The sequence below is a fragment of the Bubalus kerabau genome, chromosome 6 (assembly GCF_029407905.1).
Source record: "Bubalus kerabau isolate K-KA32 ecotype Philippines breed swamp buffalo chromosome 6, PCC_UOA_SB_1v2, whole genome shotgun sequence".
NCBI classification, from domain to species: domain Eukaryota; kingdom Metazoa; phylum Chordata; class Mammalia; order Artiodactyla; family Bovidae; genus Bubalus; species Bubalus kerabau.
Window position 1 is genome coordinate 27,627,229 of NC_073629.1, and position 24,289 is coordinate 27,651,517.

General features: G+C 41.1%; 1 protein-coding gene across 1 annotated transcript in view; it reads left to right on the plus strand.

Annotated features, from left to right (window-relative positions):
• Window positions 1-23,108, plus strand: part of IGSF3 (immunoglobulin superfamily member 3) — a 129,374-nt gene extending 106,266 nt beyond the window's left edge. The window contains exons 10-11 of the mRNA XM_055584621.1: window positions 142-627; window positions 19,727-23,108. Of these exons, the coding sequence (XP_055440596.1) occupies window positions 142-627; window positions 19,727-19,977 (737 nt within the window). The 3' untranslated portion in view covers window positions 19,978-23,108. The remainder of the gene's footprint in view (window positions 1-141; window positions 628-19,726) is intronic.
• Window positions 23,109-24,289: the final 1,181 nt, after the last annotated feature.

Here is a 24,289-nt window from a genome sequence, read left to right on the forward strand (position 1 = left end):
TCCTCTCTGTATACAATGCCCCCTCATTCCTTTCAATAGAGGCATGGAACTCTCTTGTATGTTACTGCATTCCTAAAACATATTTAATGGTGGACATTTAGTTGTTTTGAGCAGAAACTAAAACAGCCTCGTCTCCCCCAGATGCTGCCCTTCAGGTGGACACAGTGGTCCCCAATGCCACGGTGTTCGAGAAGGCAGCTTTCCAGCTGGACTGTAGCATCGTGTCTCGCTCCAGCCAGGACTCCCGCTTCGCCGTGGCCTGGTACTCCCTGAGGACTAAAGCTGGAGGAAAAAGAGGTAGCCCTGGCCCAGAAGATGGGGAGGAAGAGGAGGAGGAAGAAGTGGAGGTGGATGAAGAGGAGGAAGAGGACCCCACAGAGCGGACAGCCCTGCTGAGCGTGGGTGCAGATGCCGTCTTTGGCCCAGAGGGTAGCCCCTGGGAGGGCAGGCTTCGCTTTCAGATGCTCTCCCCGCTCCTCTACCGGCTCACCGTGCTGCAGGCCAGCCCCCGGGACACGGGTAACTACTCCTGCCGTGTGGAGGAGTGGCTGCCCAGCCCTCAAAAGGAATGGTACCGGCTGACCGAGGAGGAGTCGGCCCCCATCGGCATCCGCGTTCTGGACACAAGTAAGTTTTTTAAGTTTTCAGGGGAGGGTGTCACTGTTGATTCTAGCTGTCTGGAAGAAAAATCAGAGCTTGATGGAGGATTGCTAAGCCATTTTCTTGGCTGTTATGGGCATTTAGGATTTGACACACCAGTTTAAGTAACTGACTCTTGATTGCCCTTGTGGAAAAAAAAAAAATGGCGATAGGAATTAAAGTGATCATATACCCTCTCATCTTTATAATAAAGTTGATGCTCCACCAGATTAAATTTTAGTTAGATTTCATTATACATGTATATATTTGATGAGGGTGAAAGAGGAGAATGAAAATGTTGGCTTAAAACTCAACATTCAAAAAACTAACATCATGGTATCTGGCCCCATCACTTCATGGTAAATAGATGGGGAAAAGGGGGAAACAGTGACAGATTTTATCTTCTTGGGCTCCAAAATCACTGCAGACAGTGACTGCAGCCACGGAATTAAAAGATGCTTGCTCCTTGGAAGAAAAGCTGACAACCTAGACAGTGTGTTGAAAAGCAGAGACATCACTTTACTGACGAAAGTCCATATAGTCAAAACTACGGTTTTTCCAGTAGTCACATACGGATGAGAGAGTTGGACTGTAAAGAAGGCCGAGTGCCGAAGAATTGATGCTTTTGAACTATGGTGCTGGAGAAGACTCAAATTGAGAGCCCCTTTGACAGCAAGGAGATCAAACCAGTCAGTCCTAAAGGAAGTCAACCCTGAATATTCATTGGAAGGACTGATGCTGAAGCTGAAGCTCCAGTACTTTGGCCACCTGATGTGAAGAACTGACTCATTGGAAAAGACCCTGATGTTGGGAAAGACTGAAAACAGGAGGAGAAGGGAGCAGCAGAGGATGAAATGGTTAGATAGCATCACTGACTCAATAGACATGAGTTTGCACAAACTCCAGGAGATAGTGAAGAACAGGGAAGCCCATGAACTACAGTTCATGGAGTTGCAAAGGGTCAGACATAACTTAGCAACTGAACAACAGCAACCATGTACAGGTATATTGTTAGATGTTACCTTGTGGCTCATTAGAATATCCAACTTAGTCTCTCTTTAGCAAATCAGCAACATAAGGGGAAGAATCCCAAAGAAAGGCAATGCCAAAGAATGCTCAAACTACTGCACAATTGCACTCATCTCGCATGCTAGTAAAGTAATGCTCAAAATTCTCCAAGCCAGGCTTCAGCAATACGCAAACCGTGAGCTTCCAGATGTTCAAGCTGGTTTTAGAAAAGGCAGAGGAACCAGAGATCAAATTGCCAACATCCACTGGATCATCGAAAAAGCAAGAGAGTTTCAGAAAAACATCTATTTCTGCTTTATTGACTATGCCAAAGCCTTTGACTATGTGGATCACAATAAACTTTGGAAAATTCTGAAAGAGATGGGACTACCAGACCACCTGACCTGCCTCTTGAGAAACCTGTATGCAGGTCAGGAAGCAACAGTTAGAACTGGACATGGAACAACAGACTGGTTCCAAATAGGAAAAGGAGTACGTCAAGGCTGTATATTGTCACCCTGCTTATTTAACTTCTATGCAGAGTACATCATGAGAAACGCTGGGCTAGAGGAAGCACAAGCTGGAATCAATATTGCCGGGAGAAATATCAATAACCTGATATGCAGATGACACCACCCTTATGGCAGAAAGTGAAGAGGAACTAAAAGGCCTCTTGATGAAAGAGGAGAGTGAAGAGTTGACTTAAAGCTCAACATTCAGAAAACTAAGATCATGGTATCTAGTCCCATCACTTCACGGTGTCAGGGAATGTTTATCAGGAGGATTCCTACGTGCTGTTTCTCATAAATCCTCTGTTCCCTATCAGTTTTCTGTTGTCAGAAACTAGTGGAACAGCAAGCTGCTCCCAGGACTGAGGTCATTATGTGAGACAGGCTTGAATCTCCTTCAGTAAACATTCTCTTAACGGCAAAACTGCTTAGTCTCGATCCCCTTTCTTGAAATATGGATTGTCTCCTGACCTTGTGACCATTATTAATCCCTTGCTCCCTTGGTAACAGTTGCTATATGTTTGGTTTTCTGATCTTTATCATTGTTGAAAGAAGTTTCTTGTACAACAGCCTATATATACTCACAGAAAGATCATTAAAGCACCTTTGCTCCATCAGAGCTTGGGTCCCCGTGTCTTTCTTTCTTTCTTCCTCTCTCTCTCTCCCTCCCTCCGGCTCTCTCTCTTTCACTTTCTTATCGTGGACTCCAGACCACCAGGTTCCAGTCCATTAAAGGACCCCAACAAGTGGCACCCAGAACATGGACACTGGTATACGTGGCATTTTGGATGGAGTGACTCCAGGCTTATTGAGGTCAGGGCCTATTGAAGTTGGTAAGTACTAAGACACGGGTCAAATGGCTGGAAAGCCCCATTATTTCTCTACTTTACTTCACCATTTGTTTAAAGCAGGGATTTTTGGTTTCACGTCAATGAATAGAGGCTTGCTTTCAAACAATGGTTAAATGTAATCCTTGGTTCCCTGATAAATGCAGTTTTGATTTAGAAATTTGGCACCAGGTCAAAGAAAATGTTGAGCAAGCCACCAGGCAGGGAAAAAATATTCCAATTGATTTCTGGCCCCTATGGACTCTCATGAAAGCTGTAATTCTGCCATTTCAAGGTAATTCTAGCCCTCACGATATTTGACAACAGACTGAACACTTATTGCATGAATATCAAGTAGGTGATAAAACTTTACAAAAGGCCCAATTAGAACAACATAAAATATTTCAAAATTTTCTTACTAGCCCTGCCCCGGCTGCTCCAAATGCTCCTCCTCTGCCAACAGGCGCAACTCCAAAAGTCTCTCCTTTGTTAGAACCTAATGAAAGTTATGCTAATTTTTTAGCTAGATTAGAAACTGCTATTTCTCATACTGTAATCGGAGAAGAAACCAAGAAACAGCTAGAGAAATTACTTGCTTATGAGAATGCAAATCAGGAATGTTTAAGAGCTATCGCTCCAATTCGTGAGTCTGGGACTATTATGATTATTTGAAGGCTTGTCACAATTTAGGATCAGAAACTTAAAAGATGCAAATGCTAGCTAAGACAATGGCTGCTATCTTTAAAAAGGGAAATGAAGGATGCTTTACATGTGGAGATAAAAACCATTTAAAAAGGGACTGCCCTAAGAAGGCTAATAAAAAACCTCCAAGAATTTGCCCTCGCTGCTGTAGAGGAATGCATTGGGCCAAAGATTATAAATCTAAATTTGATATTGAAGGAAAACCTATTCCAGGAAACTCCAAACAGGGGACCCCCCAAACAGGGGACCCCCCAGGTCCCCTACAACAAAAACAAGGGGCAAATTCTATCTTTTCCCTCAAACCCTCAACATCCAGAAATACTATTTTTCCAAACACTTATGGCCCAAATCCTGGCTTATACAAAAAAATCTCTTGCCAAACTGCAGGGATTTCTCAAACCAAAGTACAAGAAATTTATCAAAATGTTCAAATCTACCCATATGAAGGACCAAAAGGCCAGCCTGCAACATTAAGACCTTATGTGATAGATGCGCCCCTTAATCTAATAGGAAGGGACTTACTTATGCTATGGCAAATTCAGATATACATTCCACATTTTTCCTAAGGACCACTGCTCATTTAACAAACAAAGCAATTATTAAAATAACTTGGAAGAATGACAAGCCTATTTGGGCAGAGCAATGGCCCCTTACAAAAGAAAAATTACAGGCTACTAAAGAACTTATAGACACACAGTTAAATTAAAACATATTGAGGAATCTTGCTCTCCTTGGAACTCGCCTTTTTTTTGTTATAAAAAAAAAATCTAACAAATGGCATCTCTTAACAGACCTTAAAAAAGGTTAATGCATCTATGAAACCTATGGATACATTACAACCGGAGATCCCATTACCTATTACTTATTTCTCAAAATTGGCACATTATTATTACTGATTTACAAGATTGCTTTAGACTCCAGAGAAAACTGGTTAAAATCTTTTTTGAAATTGCAAAACCGATTCTTACATGTGCAGTTAGGAAAAGGTTAACTTGTTAAAATACTTTTTTGGAACTCCAATTCTGCCTGGGAAACAAAAACAGGCCTAAGAAAAAACCTAAAGTTAACTCTTATCATGTCCTTGGGATACGCAGCCCACTCCATCTAGGACTCCAGCCATAAACAAATTGGTGGAACTCAAAAAAAAAAAAAAAAAAAACAGATATTTTAAATTTCAAGCGGAAAACTATGCCTGTCTATCTAAAATTATGTCTTAATATATGTCTTTATTTTTCGATAATATGAAATTAATAAGCTCTATTTAAATTCAAGTCCACATGAACTGAAAAATATTCAATAGTAAATACAATGTTTATTTAAATATAAATATAATTTAAATATAATTATTTGCTAATCTACTTAAGACATGTCTTAAGTCATCAACATTATATAATACTTTTATTGTGCCTAGGTTTAAGGTAAACTAAATTTGTCAACAAAAAGGTAACTCTTTTTATATATATATAAATACATAGATGAAAACTTTTAGATAAACTATTAAAAATAATTATATTTTTAATAGAATAATCTATTATTATAATCATCTAAAATAATCTCTTAGGATTGGGGTAACTTAAGTTTCTGGAGTTATACTAAACTAAATAGTAAAAGTTAATTAAATAGCTAGGTCATTTCCAAATGAAGTAAGATTTTAAAACATGAATTACTGAACGCTAACTTCCTCTTACAAAAAATTTTTTATTACTAAAAAACTAAAGAGATTTTAGACTTAATAAATATAAATATATATTATAAAATATAATATAATAAATATATTCACCAATCTATAAAATGCTAACATACAAGACACTTAATAGTTGCTAAAGAAAAGATATATGCTTTTAATAAAAAGATATAAGAAATGGCAAATAAAATGAATAAAAAAAAATACAGAAGTTTTATGACAAATGAAAGAAAATTTTGTGGCAAATGGATGTAACTCATTGCCCTGAACGTTCTTCCTCTTCCTTCTTACATGTCTCGATTGATACAAATGATTCTTTTATATGGGCCACACCTCTCTGAGGTGAAACTACACAATATATTATAACCCACGTATTAACTTACTTTGCGATAATGAGAACACCTAATTCTATAAAAACAGACAATGGCCTGCCTATATTTCTAAGCAAATTAAAACAATTTTTACATTCATTCTCTATTAAAACAGATTACAGACATTCCTTGTAATCCACAAACAGAAGACATAATTAAACACATTACACACTGTAACTGCAAGTAAAAAATCAAATAAGAAATACACAGGAACACTTTTATCTCCCTTATCCAGAACAGACTTTACTAGATTCTAATGCAGTATATTCTTTAAGCCTATAACTATCATTAATGTAGCTTTATTTCTGTTTCCAGTCTGTAAGATTCTTAAAATAACATCAACCTCACTGCCTATTTTACAATGCAAAACAAAAACAACGTAAAAAAGACACCATTTGCCAAGTAAGTTATTTGTTCCTAAGAATATCAAAAATACAAAATATTCACCTTCTTTTCCAGTCTGTCTTGAAAATACAATCATCTTCTTTAACACACTGAACAGAGAGATTCAACAGCCACTGGGCTGCATTTCTTTTCCAGGGACAAGTCAGGTATTTGGATGTGAGCAACGTTTAATTTGTCAACTTGTTCTGCATCAGCTTTTCAGTAATTTCACTTAGGAAAAAATGTTTGACTGTTTGCTCCTAATCCTTTGCCCCAAATAACACAAACCACTTAAAATACAGTCAGATCCCATTTCTTTTTATATCAAGAAAAATGTATGTACTGAATGAGGAAGAAATCAACCCATTAATTCAAAACCACAAACAATACCAGTCCCCAAACGGATCTCTAGATGATTTTTTTTGTACTACAATATTTCCTAGAAATGTTTTCATCATTATCGCTTTCCTTTTTTTCTATAACTATTGTTGCTGCTGCTACTGCTGCTAAGTAACTGCAGTCATGTCAGACTCTGTGCAACCCCATAGACGGCAGCCCACCAGGCTCCCCTGTCCCTGGGATTCTCCAGGCAAGAACACTGGAGTGGGTTGCCATTTCCTTTTCCAGTGCATGAAAGTGAAACGTGAAAGTGAAGTCGCTCAGTCGTGTCCGACTCTTCGCGACCCCATGGACTGCAGCCTACTAGGTTCCTCCATCCGTGGGATTTTCCAGGCAGGAGTACTGGAGTGGGGTGCCATCGCCTTCTCCATAACTGTTGTTAATATAGCTTTATTTTAAATTTTTTAAACTTACTGCAAGGAGATATTTTGACAAAAGCAGAAAAACATTTCGAGACATTGAAGGACACCTCCCTTCCTTTGCCCATTTGGTATCAAGACGGATTAATCAATGGAAATCTAAGAAACTAATCTTACAGGGAAAAGGGTATACTTCTATTTCTCCAGATGGATCCAACGAACTCATATGGCTTTCTCTTCAGAAGATTCAACCTAAGGGGGCCCCCAACATTCAAACTAGAGATGAAACAACAAAAACCCCAGAAGAAGAAATTCCAATACAAGCCATGGCAGCTTTAAAAATTTGCAAAAAACCACACTCGACATCACCAACTTTATGATCTCCCTACTTGGGGACAGATAAAAACCCTTACTAATCAAACTGAAAATCTGATTTCTCAACAGGGAACGCCTCGGAATCCTGAGAATATTTTTCTTCGCTGCGCTTGCTTTGCTTGCTTTTGCTTCCCCCGCTCAGGCTGACTTGATTGATCACACTTAATGGGCTTATAGGGGGGCCTAACCCCCCTTTTTATTGTAGGTTACAGAATGGACAGATATAGGACTAATCGTATCCACTAATGACTCAACACATATGTCCCCTCCTTGGAGCTTGGAGGGGCCCTCTCATCCTGAGGAGGAAGGAAGACTAATTAACATTTTTCTAGGCTATGAAATCTTTCCTTTATGCATGGGCCCAATAAAATTATGTATTAATGTTAATCGACAAACTTGGGCTTTCGTCCTGCCTCCAAAAAAGAACTTCCACACATTGCTTGGATTATCTACTGCCCTTTCTTTGTCCATGAACCATGTTTATACTACTGAAACTTTAGGGAAAGAATTAGGGAAACAACAAAGAACAGTATGCAAAGGGTTTACTAATAAGAGCTTTAAATATATTCTTGTTCATTGAGACAAATGTCAGGCCAAATCAGGAAAATTAATGTTTATGGCTAATCATACAATTGTTGATTGGGGACTCCATGGTATACGGTTATCTAACTGCTCAGATTATATTAATAGCACTGTGTGTGATTTTGTTACTCAAATAGCATAGAAGGTTACTAATACTACAATGGAACATTACCATGACAGAGGACTTCTTGGGTGGCTTGATGATGGAATGCCCCCCTCCCTCGTCCTCGAATCGTCCTTGATAAACAGATTGGGCCTAAACAATGGGACATCTGGAAACTTGCTGCAAGCACCGAGGAACCTGGGACTTGGACTGGACATTTCACAGGGACCAATCGTAGTCATAAAAACTATTTCTTTCATTATAATCAATCATATTTCATACAAGCTTGTATTCCCCTTCCTTTTGTTCTAGCTGTAGGAAATTTACAATTCAATAAGACTTTACGTTCTATAATTTATATAAATTGCAAATTATATACTTGTCTTAACTCTTCCTTTTTTTAATATAAATTTATTTTAATTAGAGGCTAATTACTTTACAATATTATATTGGTTTTGCCATACATTGACATGAATCCGGCACAGGTGTACATGTGTTCCCCATCCTGAACCCCCTCCCACCTCCCTCCCCATACTATCCCTCTGGGTCATCCCAGTGTACCAGCCCCAAGCATCCTGTATCATGCATTGAACCTGGACTGGCGATTCATTTCACATATGATAATATACATGTTTCAATGGCATTCTCCCAAATTATCCTACCCTCGCCATCTCCTGCAGAGTCCAAAAGACTGTTCTATACATCTGTGTCTCTTTTGCTGTCTCACATACAGGGTTATCATTACCATCTTTCTAAATTCCATATATATGCATTATTCTGAAAGAGATGGGAATACCAGACCACCTTACCCGCCTCTTGAAAAACCTATATGCAGGTCAGGAGGCAACAGTTCGAACTGGACATGGAACAACAGACTGGCTCCAAATGGGAAAAGGAGTACACCAAGGCTGTATATTGTCACCCTGCTTATTTAACTTATATGCAGAGTACATCATGAGAAACGCTCGGCTGGAAGAAACACAAGCTGGAATCAAGATTGTTGGGAGAAATATCAATAACCTCAGATATGCAGATGATACCACCCTTATGGCAGAAAGTGAAGAGGAACTCAAAAGCCTCTTGATGAAAGTGAAAGAGGAGAGTGAAAAAGTTGGCTTAAAGCTCCACACTCAGAAAAATAAGATCATGGCATCTGGTCCCATCACTTCATGGCAAATAGATGGAGAAACAGTGGAAACAGTGGTAGACTTTATCTTTGGGGGCTCCAAAATCACTGCAGATGGTGACTGCAGCCATGATATTAAAACACGCTTACTCCTTGGAAGGAAAGTTATGACCAACCTAGGTAACATATTGAAAATCAGAGACATTACTTTGCTAACAAAAGTCCGTCTAGTCAAGGCTATGGTTTTTCCAGTGGTCATGTATGGATGTGAGAGTTGGACTGTAAAGAAAGCTGAGTGCCGAACTGATGCTTTTGAACTGTGGTGTTGGAGAAGACTCTCGAGAGTCCCTTGGACTGCAAGGAGATCCAACCAGTCCATTCTGAAGGAGATCAGCCCTGGGTATTCTTTGGAAGGACTGATGCTAAAGCTGAAACTCCAGTACTTTGGCCACCTCAGGCGAAGAGTTGACTCATTGGAAAAGACTCTGATGCTGGGAGGGACTGGGGGCAGGAGGAGAAGGGGACGACAGAGGATGAGATGGCTGGATGGCATCACCGACTTAATGGACATGAGTTTGAGTGAACTCTGGGAGTTGGTGATGGACAGGGAGGCCTGGCGTGCTGCAGTTCATGGGGTCACAAAGAGTCGGACACGACTGAGCAACTGAACTGAACTGATACTGTATTGGTGTTTTCTTTCTGGCTTACTTCACTCTGTATAATAGGCTCCAGTTCCATCCATCTCATTAGAACTGATTCAAATGTATTCTTTTTAATGGCTGAGTAATACTCCATTGTGGATATGTGCCACAGCTTTCTTATTCATTCATCTGCTGATGGACATCTGGGTTGCTTCCATGTCCTTGCTATTGTAAACAGTGCTGCGATAAACACTGGGGTACATGTGTCTCTTTCAATTCTGGTTTCCTTATGCCCAGAAGTGGGATTGCTGGGTCATATGGCAGTTCTATTTCCAGTTTTTAAAGGAATCTCATACTGTTCTCCATAGTGGCTGTCATAGTTTGCATTCCCACCAACAGTGTAAGAGGGTTCCCTTTTCTCCACACCCTCTCCAGCATTTATTGCTTGTAGACTTTTGGATAGCAGCCATTCTGACTGGCGTGAAATGGTACCTCATTGTGGTTTTGATTTGCATTTCTCTGATAATGAGTGATGTTGAGCATCTTTTCATGTGTTTGTCAGCCATCTGTATGTCTTCTTTGGAGAAATGTCTGTTTAGTTCTTTGGCCCATTTTTTGATTGGGTCATTTATTTTTCTGGAATTGAGCTGCAGGAGTTGCTTGTATATTTTTGAGATTAATTTTTTGTCAGTTGCTTCATTTGCTATTATTTTCTCCCATTCTGAAGGCTGTCTTTTCACCTTGCTTATAGTTTCCTTTGTTGTGCAGAAGCTTTTAAGTTTAATTAGGCCCCATTTGTTTATTTTGCTTTTATTTCCAATATTCTGGGAGGTGGGTCATAGAGGATCCTGCTGTGATATATGTCGGAGAGTGTTTTGCCTATGTTCTCCTCTAGGAGTTTTATAGTTTCTGGTCTTACATTTAGATCTTTAGTCTATTTTGAGTTTATTTTTGTGTATGGTGTTAGAAAGTGTCCTAGTTTCATTCTTTTACAAGTGGTTGACCAGTTTTCCCAGCATCATTTGTTAAAGAGATTGTCTTTTCTCCATTGTATATTCTGGCCTCCTTTGTCAAAGATTAGGTGTCCATAGGTGCGTGGGTTTATCTCTGGGCTTTCTATTTTGTTCCATTGATCTATATTTCTGTCTTTGTGCCAGTACCATACTGTCTTGATGACTGTGGCTTTGTAGTAGAGCCTGAAGTCAGTCAGGTTGATTCCTCCAGTTCTATTCTTCTTCCTCAAGATTGCTTTGGCTATTCGAGGTTTTTTGTATTTCCCTACAAACTGTGAAATTATTTGTTCTAGCTCTGTGAAAAATACCGTTGGTAGCTTGATAGGGATTGCATTGAATCTGTAGATTGCTTTGGGAAGTATACTCATTTTCACTATATTGATTCTTCTGATCCATGAACATGGTATATTTCTCCATCTATTTGTGTCCTCTTTGATTTCTTTCACCAGTGTTTTATAGTTTTCTATACATAAGTCTTTTGTTTCTTTAGGTAGATTTATTCCTAAGTATTTTATTCTTTTTGTTGCAATGTGAATGGAATTGTTTCCTTAATTTCTCTTTCTGTTCTCTCATTGTTAGGGTATAGGAACGCAAGGTATTTCTATGTGTTAATTTTGTATCCTGCAACTTTACTATATTCATTGATTAGCTCTAGTAATTTTCTGTGGAGTCTTTAGGGTTTTCTGTGTAGAGGATCATGTCATCTGCAAACAATGAGAGTTTTACTATTTCTTTTCCAATATGGATTCCTTTTATTTCTTTTTCTGCTCTGATTGCTGTGGCCAAAACTTCCAAAACTATGTTGAATAGTAGTGGTGAGAGTGGGCACCCTTGTCTTGTTCCTGACTTTAGGGGAAATGTTTTCAATTTTTCACCATTGAGGATAATGTTTGCTGTGGGTTTGTCATATATAGCTTTTATTATGTTGAGGTATGTTCCTTCTGTTCCTGCTTTCTGGAGGGTTTTTATCATAAATGGATATTGAATTTTGCCAAAGGCTTTCTCTGCATCTGTTGAGATAATCATATGGTTTTTATTTTTCAATTTGTTAATGTGATGTATTACATTGATTGATTTGCGTATATTGAAGAATCCTTGCATCCCTGGGATAAAGCCCACTTGGCCATGATGTATGATCTTTTTAATGTGTTGTTGGATTCTCATTGCTAGAATTTTGTTAAGGATTTTTACACCTATGTTCATCAGTGATATTGGCCTGTAGTTTTCTTTTTTTGTGGGATCTTTGTCAGGTTTTGGTATTAGGGTGATGGTGGCCTCATAGAATGAGTTTGGAAGTTTACCTTCCTCTGCAATTTTCTGGAAGAGTTTACATAGGATAGGTGTTAGCTCTTCTCTAAATTTGGTAGAATTCAGCTATGAAGCTGTCTGGACCTGGGCTTTTGTTTGCTAGAAGACTTCTGATTATAGTTTCAATTTCCTTGCTTGTGATGGGTCTGTTAATATTTTCTATTTCTTCCTGGTCCAGTTTTGGAAATATGTACTTTTCTAAGAAATTGTCCATTTCTTCCAAGTTGTCCATTTTATTGGCATATAATTGCTGATAGTAGTCTCTTATGATCCTTTGTATTTCTGTGTTGTCTGTTGTGATGTCTCCATTTTCATTTCTAATTTTATTGATTTGATTTTTCTCCCTTTGTTTCTTGATGAGTCTGGCTAATGATTTGTCTATTTTATTTATCCTCTCAAAGAACCAGCTTTTAGCTTTGGTGATTCTTGCTATGGTCTCTTTTGTTTCTTTTGCATTTATTTCTGCCCTAATTTTTAAGATTTCTTTCCTTCTACCAACCCTGGGGTTCTTCATTTCTTCCTTTTCTAGTTGCTTTAGGTGTAGAGTTAGGTTATTTATTTGACTTTTTTCTTGTTTCTTGAGGTATGCCTGTATTGCTGTGATCCTTCCCCTTAGCACTGCTTTTACAGTGTCCCACAGGTTTTGGGTTGTTGTGTTTTCATTTTCATTTGTTTCTATGCATATTTTGATTTCTTTTTTGATTTTTTCTGTGATTTGTTGGTTATTCAGCATCATGTTGTTCAGCCTCCATATATTGGAATTTTTAATAGTTTTTCTCCTGCAATTGAGATCTAATCTTACTGCATTGTGGTCAGAAAAGATACTTGGAATGATTTCAATTTTTTTGAATTTACCAAGGCTAGCTTTATGGCCCAGGATGTGATCTATCCTGGAGAAGTTTCCATGTGCGCTTGAGAAAAAGGTGAAATTCATTGTTTTGGGGTGAAATGTCCTATAGATGTCAATTAGGTCTAACTGGTCTATTGTATCATTTAAAGTTTGTGTTTCCTTGTTAATTTTCTGTTTAGTTGATCTATCCATAGGTGTGAGTGGGGTATTAAAGTCTCCCACTATTATTGTGTTATTGTTAATTTCCCCTTTCATACTTGTTAGTATTTGTCTAACATATTGTGGTGCTCCTATGTTGGGTGCATATATATTGATAATTGTTATATCTTCTTGGATTGATCCTTTGATCATTATGTAGTGTCCTTCTTTGTCTCTTTTCACAGCCTTTGTTTTAAAGTCTATTTTATCTGATATGAGTATTGCTACTCCTGCTTTCTTTTGGTCTCTATTTCCATGGAATATCTTTTTCCAGCCCTTCACTTTCAGTTTGTATGTGTCCCTTGTTTTGAGGTGGGTCTCTTGTAGACAACATATACAGGGGTCTTGTTTTTGTATCCATTCAGCCAGTCTTTGTCTTTTGGTTGGGGCATTCAACCCATTTACATTTAAGGTAATTATTGATAAGTATGATCCCGTTGCCATTTACTTTGTTGTTTTGGGTTCGAGTTTATACACCCTTTCTGTGTTTCCTGTCTAGAGAAGATCCTTAAGCATTTGTTGGAAAGCTGGTTTGGTGGTGCTGAATTCTCTCAGCTTTTGCTTGTCTGTAAAGCTTTTGATTTCTCCTTCATATTTGAATGAGATCCTTGCTGGGTACAGTAATTTGGGCTGTAGGTTATTTTCTTTCATCACTTTAAGTATGTCCTGCCATTCTAGCCTGAAGAGTTTCTATTGAAAGATCAGCTGTTATCCTTATGGGAATCTCCTTGTGTGTTATTTGTTGTTTTTCCCTTGCTGCTTTTAATATTTGTTCTTTGTGTTTGATCTTTATCAATTTGATTAATATGTGTCTTGGGGTGTTTGACCTTGGGTTTATCCTGTTTGGGACTCTCTGGGTTTCTTGGACTTGGGTGATTATTTCCTTCCCCATTTTAGGAAAGTTTTCAACTATTATCTCCTCAAGTATTTTCTCACAGTCTTTCTTTTTGTCTTCTTCTTCTGGGACTCCTATGACTCAAATGTTGGGGTGTTTAACATTGTCCCATAGGTCTCTGAGATTGTGCTCATTTCTTTTCATTAATTTTCCTTTTTCCTGTTTCATTTATTTCTACCATTCTATCTTCTACCTCACTTATCCTATCTTCTGCCTCTGTTATTCTAGTGTTAGTTCCCTCCAGAGTGTTTTTTATCTCATTTATTGCTTTATTCATTATATATTGACTCTTTTATTTCTTCTAGGTCCTTGTTAAACCTTTCTTGCATCTTCTCAATCCTTGTCTCTGGCTATTTATCTGTAACTCCATTTTGTTTTCAAGATTTTGCATCATTTTCACTATCATTATTCAGAATTCTTTATCAGGTAGATTCCCTATCTCTTCCTCTTTTGTTTGGTTTGGTGGGCATTTATCCTGTTCCTTTACCTGTTGGGTATTTCTCTGCCTCTTCATCTTGTTTATATTGCTGTGTTTGGGGTGGCCTTTCCGTATTTGGCAGTTTGTGGAGTTCTCTTTATTGTGGAGTTTTCCTCACTGTGGGTGGGGTTGGACAGGTGGCTTGTCAAGTTTTCCTGGTTAGGGAAGAGTTTGTCGGTGTTCTGGTGGGTGGAACTGGATTTCTGTCTCTGGAGTGCAATTAAGTGTCCAGTAATGAGTTATGAGATGTCAATGGGTTTGGAGTGACTTTGGGCAGCCTGTATATTGAAGCTCAGGGCTATGTTCCTGTGTTGCTGGAGAATTTACGTGGTATGTCTTGCTCTGGAACTTGTTGGCCCTTGGGTGGTGCTTGGTTTCAGCGTAGGTATGGAGGCGTTTGATGAGCTCCTATTCATTAATGTTCCCTGGAGTTAGGAGTTCTCTGGTGTTCTCAGGATTTGGACTTAAGCCTACTGCCTCTGGCTTTCAGTCTTATTCTTACATTTGGCTCAAGACTTCTCCATCTATACTTCACTGTCAGATAGTTCCTTGATCTGGCTTATACTTCTCAAGATCTATAGGCCCCTTCCTTTGTAGTCGTTGCTAACTACAGGGTTTTGATCTGTTGCACCTGTCACTTCCAAGGTGGTTCCCTCTGTTCTCACTTCTTCTTTTTGCTGGCCTCTTCAGTGTCCTGACACAAGGGGGCAGTGGTGGACACTTTTTTAGGCTCACTTGTTCAGTCGTGCTGTGGGGAGGGAGGGACGCTGCAAACAAATATCACTGGTGTGTGCTTGCAGTGTCTCGGCTGCACTGGGTCTGCCCCTGCTCACGGTGTGTGTGCTTTCCCAGTCTACACTGCTTAGGCTCTAGGTTGCTCTGCGGGGAACTGTCTGAGGCCGGCCCTGGGTTGTATGCACTTCCCAGGTCTAAGCCGCTCAGGTTCGGGTACTCCACAGAGGCACAGACTTGGTTGGGCCTGTGTTTTGTGCCCTTCCCAGGTCCGAGCAGCTCAGGTGACCAGGTGTTTGGCGAGCATGGTATCTGTGACTTATCGCCTCCCCCATCCCTGCTGCTCGGTTTTCTGGGTGTACAACCGGCGCACCATCTCAGGCAGATGTTGACCGTCCAGAATCCCAAGAAGTCTTGGTTAGCAACGAAGCCTACTTGCAGATTGGTAGATAATGCCTCTCTGGGGCCATGATTGCCCCCTTCCGGCTCTGGCTGCCTTTGCCTGCCTGTCTCGGGCGGAGGATGGGCCAGTCTGCAGCCGGCTAGCTCTAGTCAGTCCTTTGTTCTGTGAGCTGGTTTTTGTGTGGTAGCTATCCCACAGTCTGGTTTGCTATCTCAAGTTAGTTCCCTCAGATTGCCCTCGGGACATTCAGGCCCGGTCCTTGCTCTAAGCAATGCAGCCCATGCCTCCCTGCCTAGCTCCCGCTTGCTAGTGGTGGATGCAGGCGTCTGCACTGCTTCTCCGCTGGGAGTTACCACTGGGCACATAATCTGTGGGTTTTAATTATTTATTTTTCCTCCTGGTTATGTTGCCCTCTGAGGTTCCAAAGCTCACCACAGACTCACCAGTTAGAGTATTTCCTGGTGTTTGGAAACTTCTCTCTTCTTTAAGACTCCCTTCCCAGGACAGATCTCCATACCTACCTCTTTTGTCTCTCTTTTTATCTTTTATATTTTTTCCTACCTCCTTTCAGAGACAATGGGCTGCTTTTCTGGGTGCCTGATGTCTTCTGCCAGCATTCAGAAGTTGTTCTGTGGAATTTACTCAGTGTTCAAATGTTCTTTTGATAAATTTGTGAGGGAGAAAGTGGTCTCCCCGTCCTGTTCCTCCGCCATCTTAGGACTGCCCCCTTAACTCTTCTATTTCCTTAAGAAATGAATCCCTTTTGATTCTTCTATCTCGACATAGTCTGTGGTTACCAATAAATCTCCAACGACCCTGGGAAGAAGATCCCATGGCTGGGCTTGCTTCCTGGTTACTTGCTAAATTGCTCGGGTGATCTAAACAATTCATTTGATGGCTGGTTTTTGGCATTTTGGGATTAATAGCTATTTGCACCACCGTTGCTATCAGTGGTGTTGCTTTGCAAACCCCAATTCAAACACATAATTTTATTCAAAATTGGACTAAAGATGCCCATACTATGTGGGCCACTCAGGCTCAGATAGATGAGGATATTCAAGATGAAATACAGCAACTAAAAACAACCCATCAAATGGGTTGGAGATCAGTTAATAGATGTACAAAAACAGGTGATGCTAAACTGATTGGCATTCTACTCAATTTTGTGTTACTCCTATTCAATTCAAAAATAGTGCCTACAACTGGGAACAAATCAAATTTCATTTACAAAACATACATGATAATGCCTCTCTGAATGTACAATTATTTTAAAAAAAGAAATCTTTGAAATGTTTTCTAAAAATCTGCCCTCTTCCACTAATTTGAAAACTTTAGCTGAACAACTAGCTGATCAATTATCTGGGCTAGACCCACACAGATGGTTTCAAAGCATTACTCACAACATCGGGTCTGGAACTGTAATTTTGGTGATTGTCTTAACAATTATATTTGTTGTCTACCGTTGCCTTCATGCAAAAATTGTTAAAACTAAACAAACTCTAATGGTCAGAACCCTTTTTACAAATATTACTAATAAATAAGGGGGAATTGTCAGGGAATGTTTAACAGGAGGATTCCTACGTGCTGTTTCTCATAAATCCTCGGTTCCCTATCAGTTTCTGTTGTCAGAAACTAGTGGAACAGCAAGCTGCTCCCAGGACTGAGGTCATTATGTGAGACAGGCTTGAATCTCCTTCAGTAAACATTCTCTTTATGATAAAACTGCTTAGTCCAGAACCCCTTTCTTGAGATATGGATTGTCTCCTGACCTTGTGACCATTATTAATCCCTTGTTACCTTGGTAATGGTTACTATACATTTGGTTTTCTGATCTTTATCATTGTCGAAAGAAATTTCTTGTACAACAGCCTATATATACTCACAGAAAGATCATTAAAGCACCTTTGCTGCATCAGGGCTTGGGTCCCTGTGTCTGTCTGTCTTTCTTTCTTCCCCTCTCTCTCCCTCCATCTGGCTCTCTCTCTTTCACTTTCTTATCGTCGACTCCGGACCACCAGGTTCTGGTCCATTAAAGGACCCCAACATCATGGCAAATAGATGGTGAAACAGTGGAAACAATGGCTGACTTTATTTTTCTGGGCCTCCAAAATCACTTCAGATGGTAATTGCAACCATGAAATTAAAAGATGCTTACTCCTTGGAAGGAAAGTTATGACCAACCTAGACAGCATATTCAAAAGCAGAGACATTACTTTGCCAACAAAGGCCTGTCTAGTCAAGGCTATGGTTTTTCCAGTGGTCATGTATGGATGTGAAAGTTGAACTATAAAGAAAGCTGAGTGCTGAAGAATTGATGCTTTTGAACTATGGTGTTGGAGAAGACTTTTGAGAGTCCCTTGGACTGCAAGGAGATCCAACCAGTCCATCCTAAAGGAGATCAGTCCTGGGTGTTCATTGGAAGAACTGATGCTGAAGCTGAAACTCCAATACTTTGGCCACCTGATGTGAAGAGCTGACTCATTTGAACAGACCCTAATGCTGGGAAAGATTGAAGGCAGGAGGAGAAGGGGACGACAGAAGATGAGATGGTTGGATGGCATCACTGACTTGATGGACATGGGTTTGGGTAGACTCCGGGAGTTGGTGATGGACAGGGAGGCCTGGCGTGCTAAGGTTCATGAGTTCTGCCAAGTTCGCCAAGAGTCGGACACAGCTGAGCAACTGAACTGAACGGAACTGAAGGGGAAGAAGAAAAGAAAATGAAGTCTAAGTACCTCACTGCCTTCTTGCTTTTTCTCAAGTTCCTGGGCCATTTTTATTTTGGAGGGTGATGTGGAGGATTAGGTGGATTTTGCATGATTAGTTGGGAAGACCAGCCTAGTGATGTTACAGGACATCTGGTAAGAGCTTAGCAGCAGTTAACCAGCAGCTGTTGCTACAGAATGGTCCAGAACACAATGTTTTCATCATACTGACCTGAATTATTTGTTCTAATGAAGTCTTTTGAGTGATCTTCTGTCAAAATGTGGAACTGATCAACCTAAAATGGTGTTTGTTACAGTAGAATTAGCCTATGATGTAGAAGTTAAAAAACAGGCTAGAAATTTCAGCTTTTTTCCCCCAGAATGACATGGTATCAGATAATTTTGAGTTTCATCAGCTTTTTATTTTCTTTGATAACTTTCTGTTTATTAGATAGAACTTATGAAATTGAGGTTTCATTGGTCAAAAGTGGTTGATATCACCAGTCTCATATACTTTGGAAATCTGATACATGTAAGTGTGTATTAAATTTTCTTAATGATGAACAACAGCTATTCAGTAAAAAGAAAAAAAAAAAAAAAAAGAAAAACCACCCAACCCCCTGAATTGTACTTTAGACCCTCTGAAGATGTGCTGAATAACCCACAGTCCAAAAGTACAAGGGAAAGTGTTTAGAGCATATTTTATCTGCCCACTGTGGCTATCCAAATTTAGTAAGCTTTATAGAACACAGAGATCATCCAGCAGCCTTCTTTTACAGAGAAAATGCACTCTCCTAGATCCCAGGCTCCAGTCCAGAGCAGTCCTTGGTGGGGTGAGAGGTGTGGGGTTTCATTCTCCTCTGTATCCAGGAACAACTAACACTGCATTCTGTGCAGCCACAGATACACTGCAGACATGTGTAAGTGGGCCGTAATGACTTTTTAATTGGTAACATTAATCAAATAACCATCATTTCTGGTAAACCTGCTCTCAGAAGCTGGTAGGTAGAGAATGTGTTCTATCCCAAAGAAGAACATTGGCAGCAGAACCGAATGCAAAGGGACATGTAAAATAGAACCAACAAGGGGGTTCAAGCTGAAGTGGAGGTAGTGTCTTCACCATCTCAGATACAGTTGAGTACCTAATCAGTAAATTACACTTTCTTATGTGGCTTTCCAAGTGGTAATACTGACTCACAGTTGGAAATGGAGACCTGGCTTGGTTTGAACTTCTAACTATGAATTCGAAGAGATATGAGTGTGAGAACAAGAATACATGGGTAGTCCGCCCTCCATTAGTGGCAAGAGGGGAAAGATAGCGTGGGTATGGGAGTTCTTCCAAGTCACTTCTGTGGATCTGGGTGGGGTCTTCAGGAGTGAGCAACCATCCAGGTTCTCAGCCCTCATGTCTTGTCTCCCTGTCTGTCCTTTTCAGGTTCCACTCTGCAGTCCATCATCTGCTCCAACGACGCACTCTTCTACTTCGTCTTCTTCTACCCTTTCCCCATCTTTGGCATCCTTATCATCACCATCCTGCTGGTGCGCTTCAAGAGCCGGAACTCCAGCAAGAACTCCGAGGGGAAGAATGGGGTGCCCCTGTTGTGGATCAAGGAGCCACACCTCAACTACTCCCCCACTTGCCTGGAGCCCCCTGTGCTCAGTATCCACCCAGGAGCCATAGACTAAGGGGACTGCAGGTGACCATAAACCACGGAGGAGCTGAGGCTCTCCTCGCTGCATCTTGCTCTACCACCAGACAGCGGACAGCACCCGACCTCTGGGGCAGAACACAGTAAGACTTCAGAAGTGTTCAGAGTCGCCCATCTGTCAGAGGCAGACTGCCTCTAGGTGGCAGTCTTGGTCCGTTAGCTATTTTCGAGCAGATGGCACCATCCTGCCAGTTAGGTTTCTTGTTTTTGTTTTTGGTAATGTGGTGAGTAGCTCCCGGTGCCACGTCTACTCGCTGGTTTATATAGTATTCTCAGATATAGATGTTACAGGGGTTCTTATTTGTAAGGGACTCTTTTTCAATCCCTTTGGTCTACCCTTTTTGGATTCCATGATGTTGTGGATGAATTACTCTGAAATACAACTGATGGCAAAAGGAAGGACAGACTTTATAGTGCAAAGGACTCTCTTCCAAGGCTTTTTTCATTTTTGCACACTTGAAAATGCCACCCATGGATCAGAATATACTCCAACATTTTTTACTTCCTTAACGAGACTTGAAAATTATGTGTAGTATGGGCCCAATTTGTATCTTATCTTTTCCCTCAGCTGGAGTTGTTGGAACCACTTTGTAGTCAAGATGAAAGCATTGAATTTAGCTTCAAAGAACTGTGTATGTACAAGATAAATCCTGCATATAAACCCCACTAGGAGTAGATAGTGCCCAGCCCAGCCTATCCTTCTGGGGGGGCAATAGGCTTCATCCTATCCTTGCCAAAAAATAAGCAGACTTGGTTGGAGAACAAGTCAGAAACTCTGAACAGTGCACACTTTGCAAGTTAAAGTGGGCAGAAGGTTACTTTCAGCTACTGACTTTCAGATTGATCAAAGTCAGCAATTAGTGAAAGAAGGAAATAAGGCTGGTTGTTGGCTTGGTCTGTTCTGCAAGGGCAGTCTCTGATAACTGTTAGCAGGTGGGCTTCTGTTTCCAGGTGCTTTATCAAACTCTTAAGGGCAAGTGGCCAGTGAGCCTGGAAAGGGGCCAGCAACTGAGCTGAACACACGGGGCTCAAGCAGCCACCACATACACCATCGGAAGGCACAGGGGCCGGCTGACAGCTTAGGTTCATGAACATTGGGACAGTAGCCAGCCCTGGTTTCCAGAGCCTGGCGTTGGAGAACAGGGAGGAATAACTACCTCCCTGGAGGTATGAAGACTATGTTTTCCTTCTTCCTTCTGACTACATCTTTCTCAAAGATATTGATGTCTTTCTTCTTCACCATTTGACCTGCATCTCACTGCCATAAGAATATCTGCCCAGGGGAAGCCCAGACACAGCCCTTTGTAATCCTTATGGATTACCCCATCTCAGCAGAACGTGATCACATGCGTGGACTTTGTACCCTTCCCTTTCTTAGATCTCATTTGTGGCTTTACGTGATTTGGTTGTTTATTGTTGACTTTTTATTTGGATGTCCCTTAAAGCCTGGTGAAGCCAATGTCACCTGTTATTTTTCACGTGTTGGGCAAGATCCTGGGCCCTGGAGCATCCTCAGTTGCAAGTGCTTCCTTTTGCTTGCTCCTGGAAGATGTTTTTTTTTTTGCCTGGCTTCCTCATACTTTGCTGGCCACTTCTCTGGTGACTCAGACGGTAAAGTGTCTGCCTGCAACGCGGGAGACCCAGGTTCAGTTCCTGGGTGGGGAAGATCCCCTGGAGAAGGAAATGGCAACCCACTCCAGTACTCTTGCCTGGAAAATTCCATGGACAGAGGAGCCTTGTAGGCTATAGTTCATGGGGTCACAAGGAGTCGGACATGACTGAGCGACTTCACTTCACTTCCTCATACCTTGCTGTCCACAAGTGCCATCTCCCTTCCTTATGAACTTGCAGCTTGAATCCCAAGGGAGAACCCACTTTGGAAAAAGTGTCCGGGAGTTCTGGAACTAAGTCTGACCCAAGAGATTAGTGTGGAACCCAATCCTGAGGCTGAACAGACGCCAGGGGAAGCTGTGGGATTCCAGGCCATGTGGACACTGATCCTTACCTGGGTGCTTGGCAGGTGCTCTGATGTGTCATAGCCAAGGGAAAGCAATGCTGTTGCCTGGCTGTTTTCTGAAGGGCTTACACAGGCTGTGTTCTCTCCCTCCCAGATATACCAGTCCTCTCCTGCAACTCGGTGTAGGCACCACCACCTTAATCCCACCGATGCCCCCCATGCTCATGCCCGTTTCTTGTGCTGCATCAATGCTCTAGAGGTACAGAACAGGCGCAGTGGTGAGGAAAGAAGATGGCCTTTGGCCCCATTTCTTCATGTCAGGGTATGGGCTTTCGGTGGGAAATTGCTGGCCCCTCATTTATAGACTGAGTCCACATGAGAAGATGATGTACTTTCCATCCGTCTGAATGGAAAGATACTGGAGGGCTGGCTGGAACTGGGACATGTAATGAAGATTTGAGTTTGAATAGGTTCACGGAAAAAAGAAAAGCCAGTGCTGCATATAAATAAGTGAAGCACTTGCCGGAGATTTGAAAGGAAAAAAGAAACCGAAGCCAGTATTTTAATAATTGTCTTTTTTTTTTTTTTTTTTTTAATTCCTGTGCATTTTCTGTTGGGCCAGGGGGTACCATCAAAGGGTGAGCTCAAAGGGTGAGCTTTTCTGCTTTCTATGAAAATCCCAAGGACCTTCTTTCTTTGGCCATTTCTGTGGATATGTGGCATCTGCTGAGTGGTAATGCTGTCCTCCAGTGGCTGGGAGACCTCATTGCAAGTTGCCTACAGGAGAGACCCAGAGAGGAAAACGGCCAACAGCTCTGTTAACTTATCTGCATCTACAATATTGCATTAATAACAAACAACACTGTGCTAGGCCCATTCCAGGACATGGCTATGACCACACCCTCTTTCCCTAGGGGGTTTCTGTAGCAAGTTTTCATGTTTTTTTCAAACAATGGTTTCTCTGCGTTTACTGTTGAAGAAAAAAAAAGTAGGGTAGACACACTACCCGTGCATGATGTAGAGAGCTGTTGATTTGTTTTTTGTTTGTTTTTTTAAAAGAAAACTATTTGTAAGATGTTGCACTAAAATGTTTTATATACACTTCAGAGACCTGTAGTAAATTATGTTGAAAATATGGCTGTTTACATTGACTGAGTCCACTGTCGTCCTTTCTCGTCACTTAATCTGCCACTCTTGGCTATGAACTATGCCCTGGGGGCCTGGAGTTCTGCCCCTAACATTGGCTTGCTAAACTCAGGGTTTGTGAATTGTGGCCTTTATTATCACACCCCACCCCCAGCCCACGTGGCACCTTTGTATACAGGATAATAAAACAACCCTTCCTCAAGACACTTTACTGTCAGCTGCTAAAAAATGTATATTTATACATATATATATATATATTTACACACACACATATACATATGTATATTTGACAGAGTAAATGTATGTGTATGTATGTACATATGTGTGTCACATACACACACACACACACACACACACACACACACACACACACACAGGGCTTCCCAGGTGGCATTGGTGGTAAAGAACCACCTGCCAATGCAGGCGATGCAAGAGATGCAGGTTCGATTCCTGGGTTGGGAAGATCCCCTGGAGGAGAAAATGGCAATCCACTCCAGTATTCTTGCTGGGATAATCCCATGGACAGAGGAGCCTGATGGACTATAGCCCATGGGGTACGCATGCACAAGCATACATACATAGACATCTACCCTGACTGTCAAGACCAGAGTCCTCTCAACACACAGACCCAGAGGCCAGATAGGCCAGTTCAGAATCTAGCTTTCTTTTGGGTGGAGGTGGGTGGGGTAGAGGTGGGGAGACAGGACATGGTAAGAGGAAACTGATAGAAGAGAGCAGGAACTTGGGACAAACTTCTGCTTGGTCTTGGCAGCAGGACCTCACCACCTTCCTCCAACTCTAGTATTGTCCTGACCACAAAATGCTCAGCACACCTTTTCCAGGATGGAAGAAAACCCAAGAGCTGTGGGTTCCTGTGCAGTGAGGCCACACAGCACACGCCTCTCTTCCCCGCACAACTCAAATGCTGGGAGGTTTGGGGGTGGGGGGAGTTCACCACATCTGCAAATTGGGAAGAATGACGGCATGATTAAAGCTATAGCAGTGACACGTGGTTAGTCAGAACCCAACTGTAATTCTTCAAAATTCACAGAATGTGCAGAAGGAACTAGATGGAAGTAAAAAGCAAAAGGAGGTACTTCCTTTTTTTTTTTTTTTCTTTTTCTTCTTTTTAAAACTCAGGCCTTTCAAAGGCTTTTAATATGTGCTTTCCTCTGCTTCCCAGCCC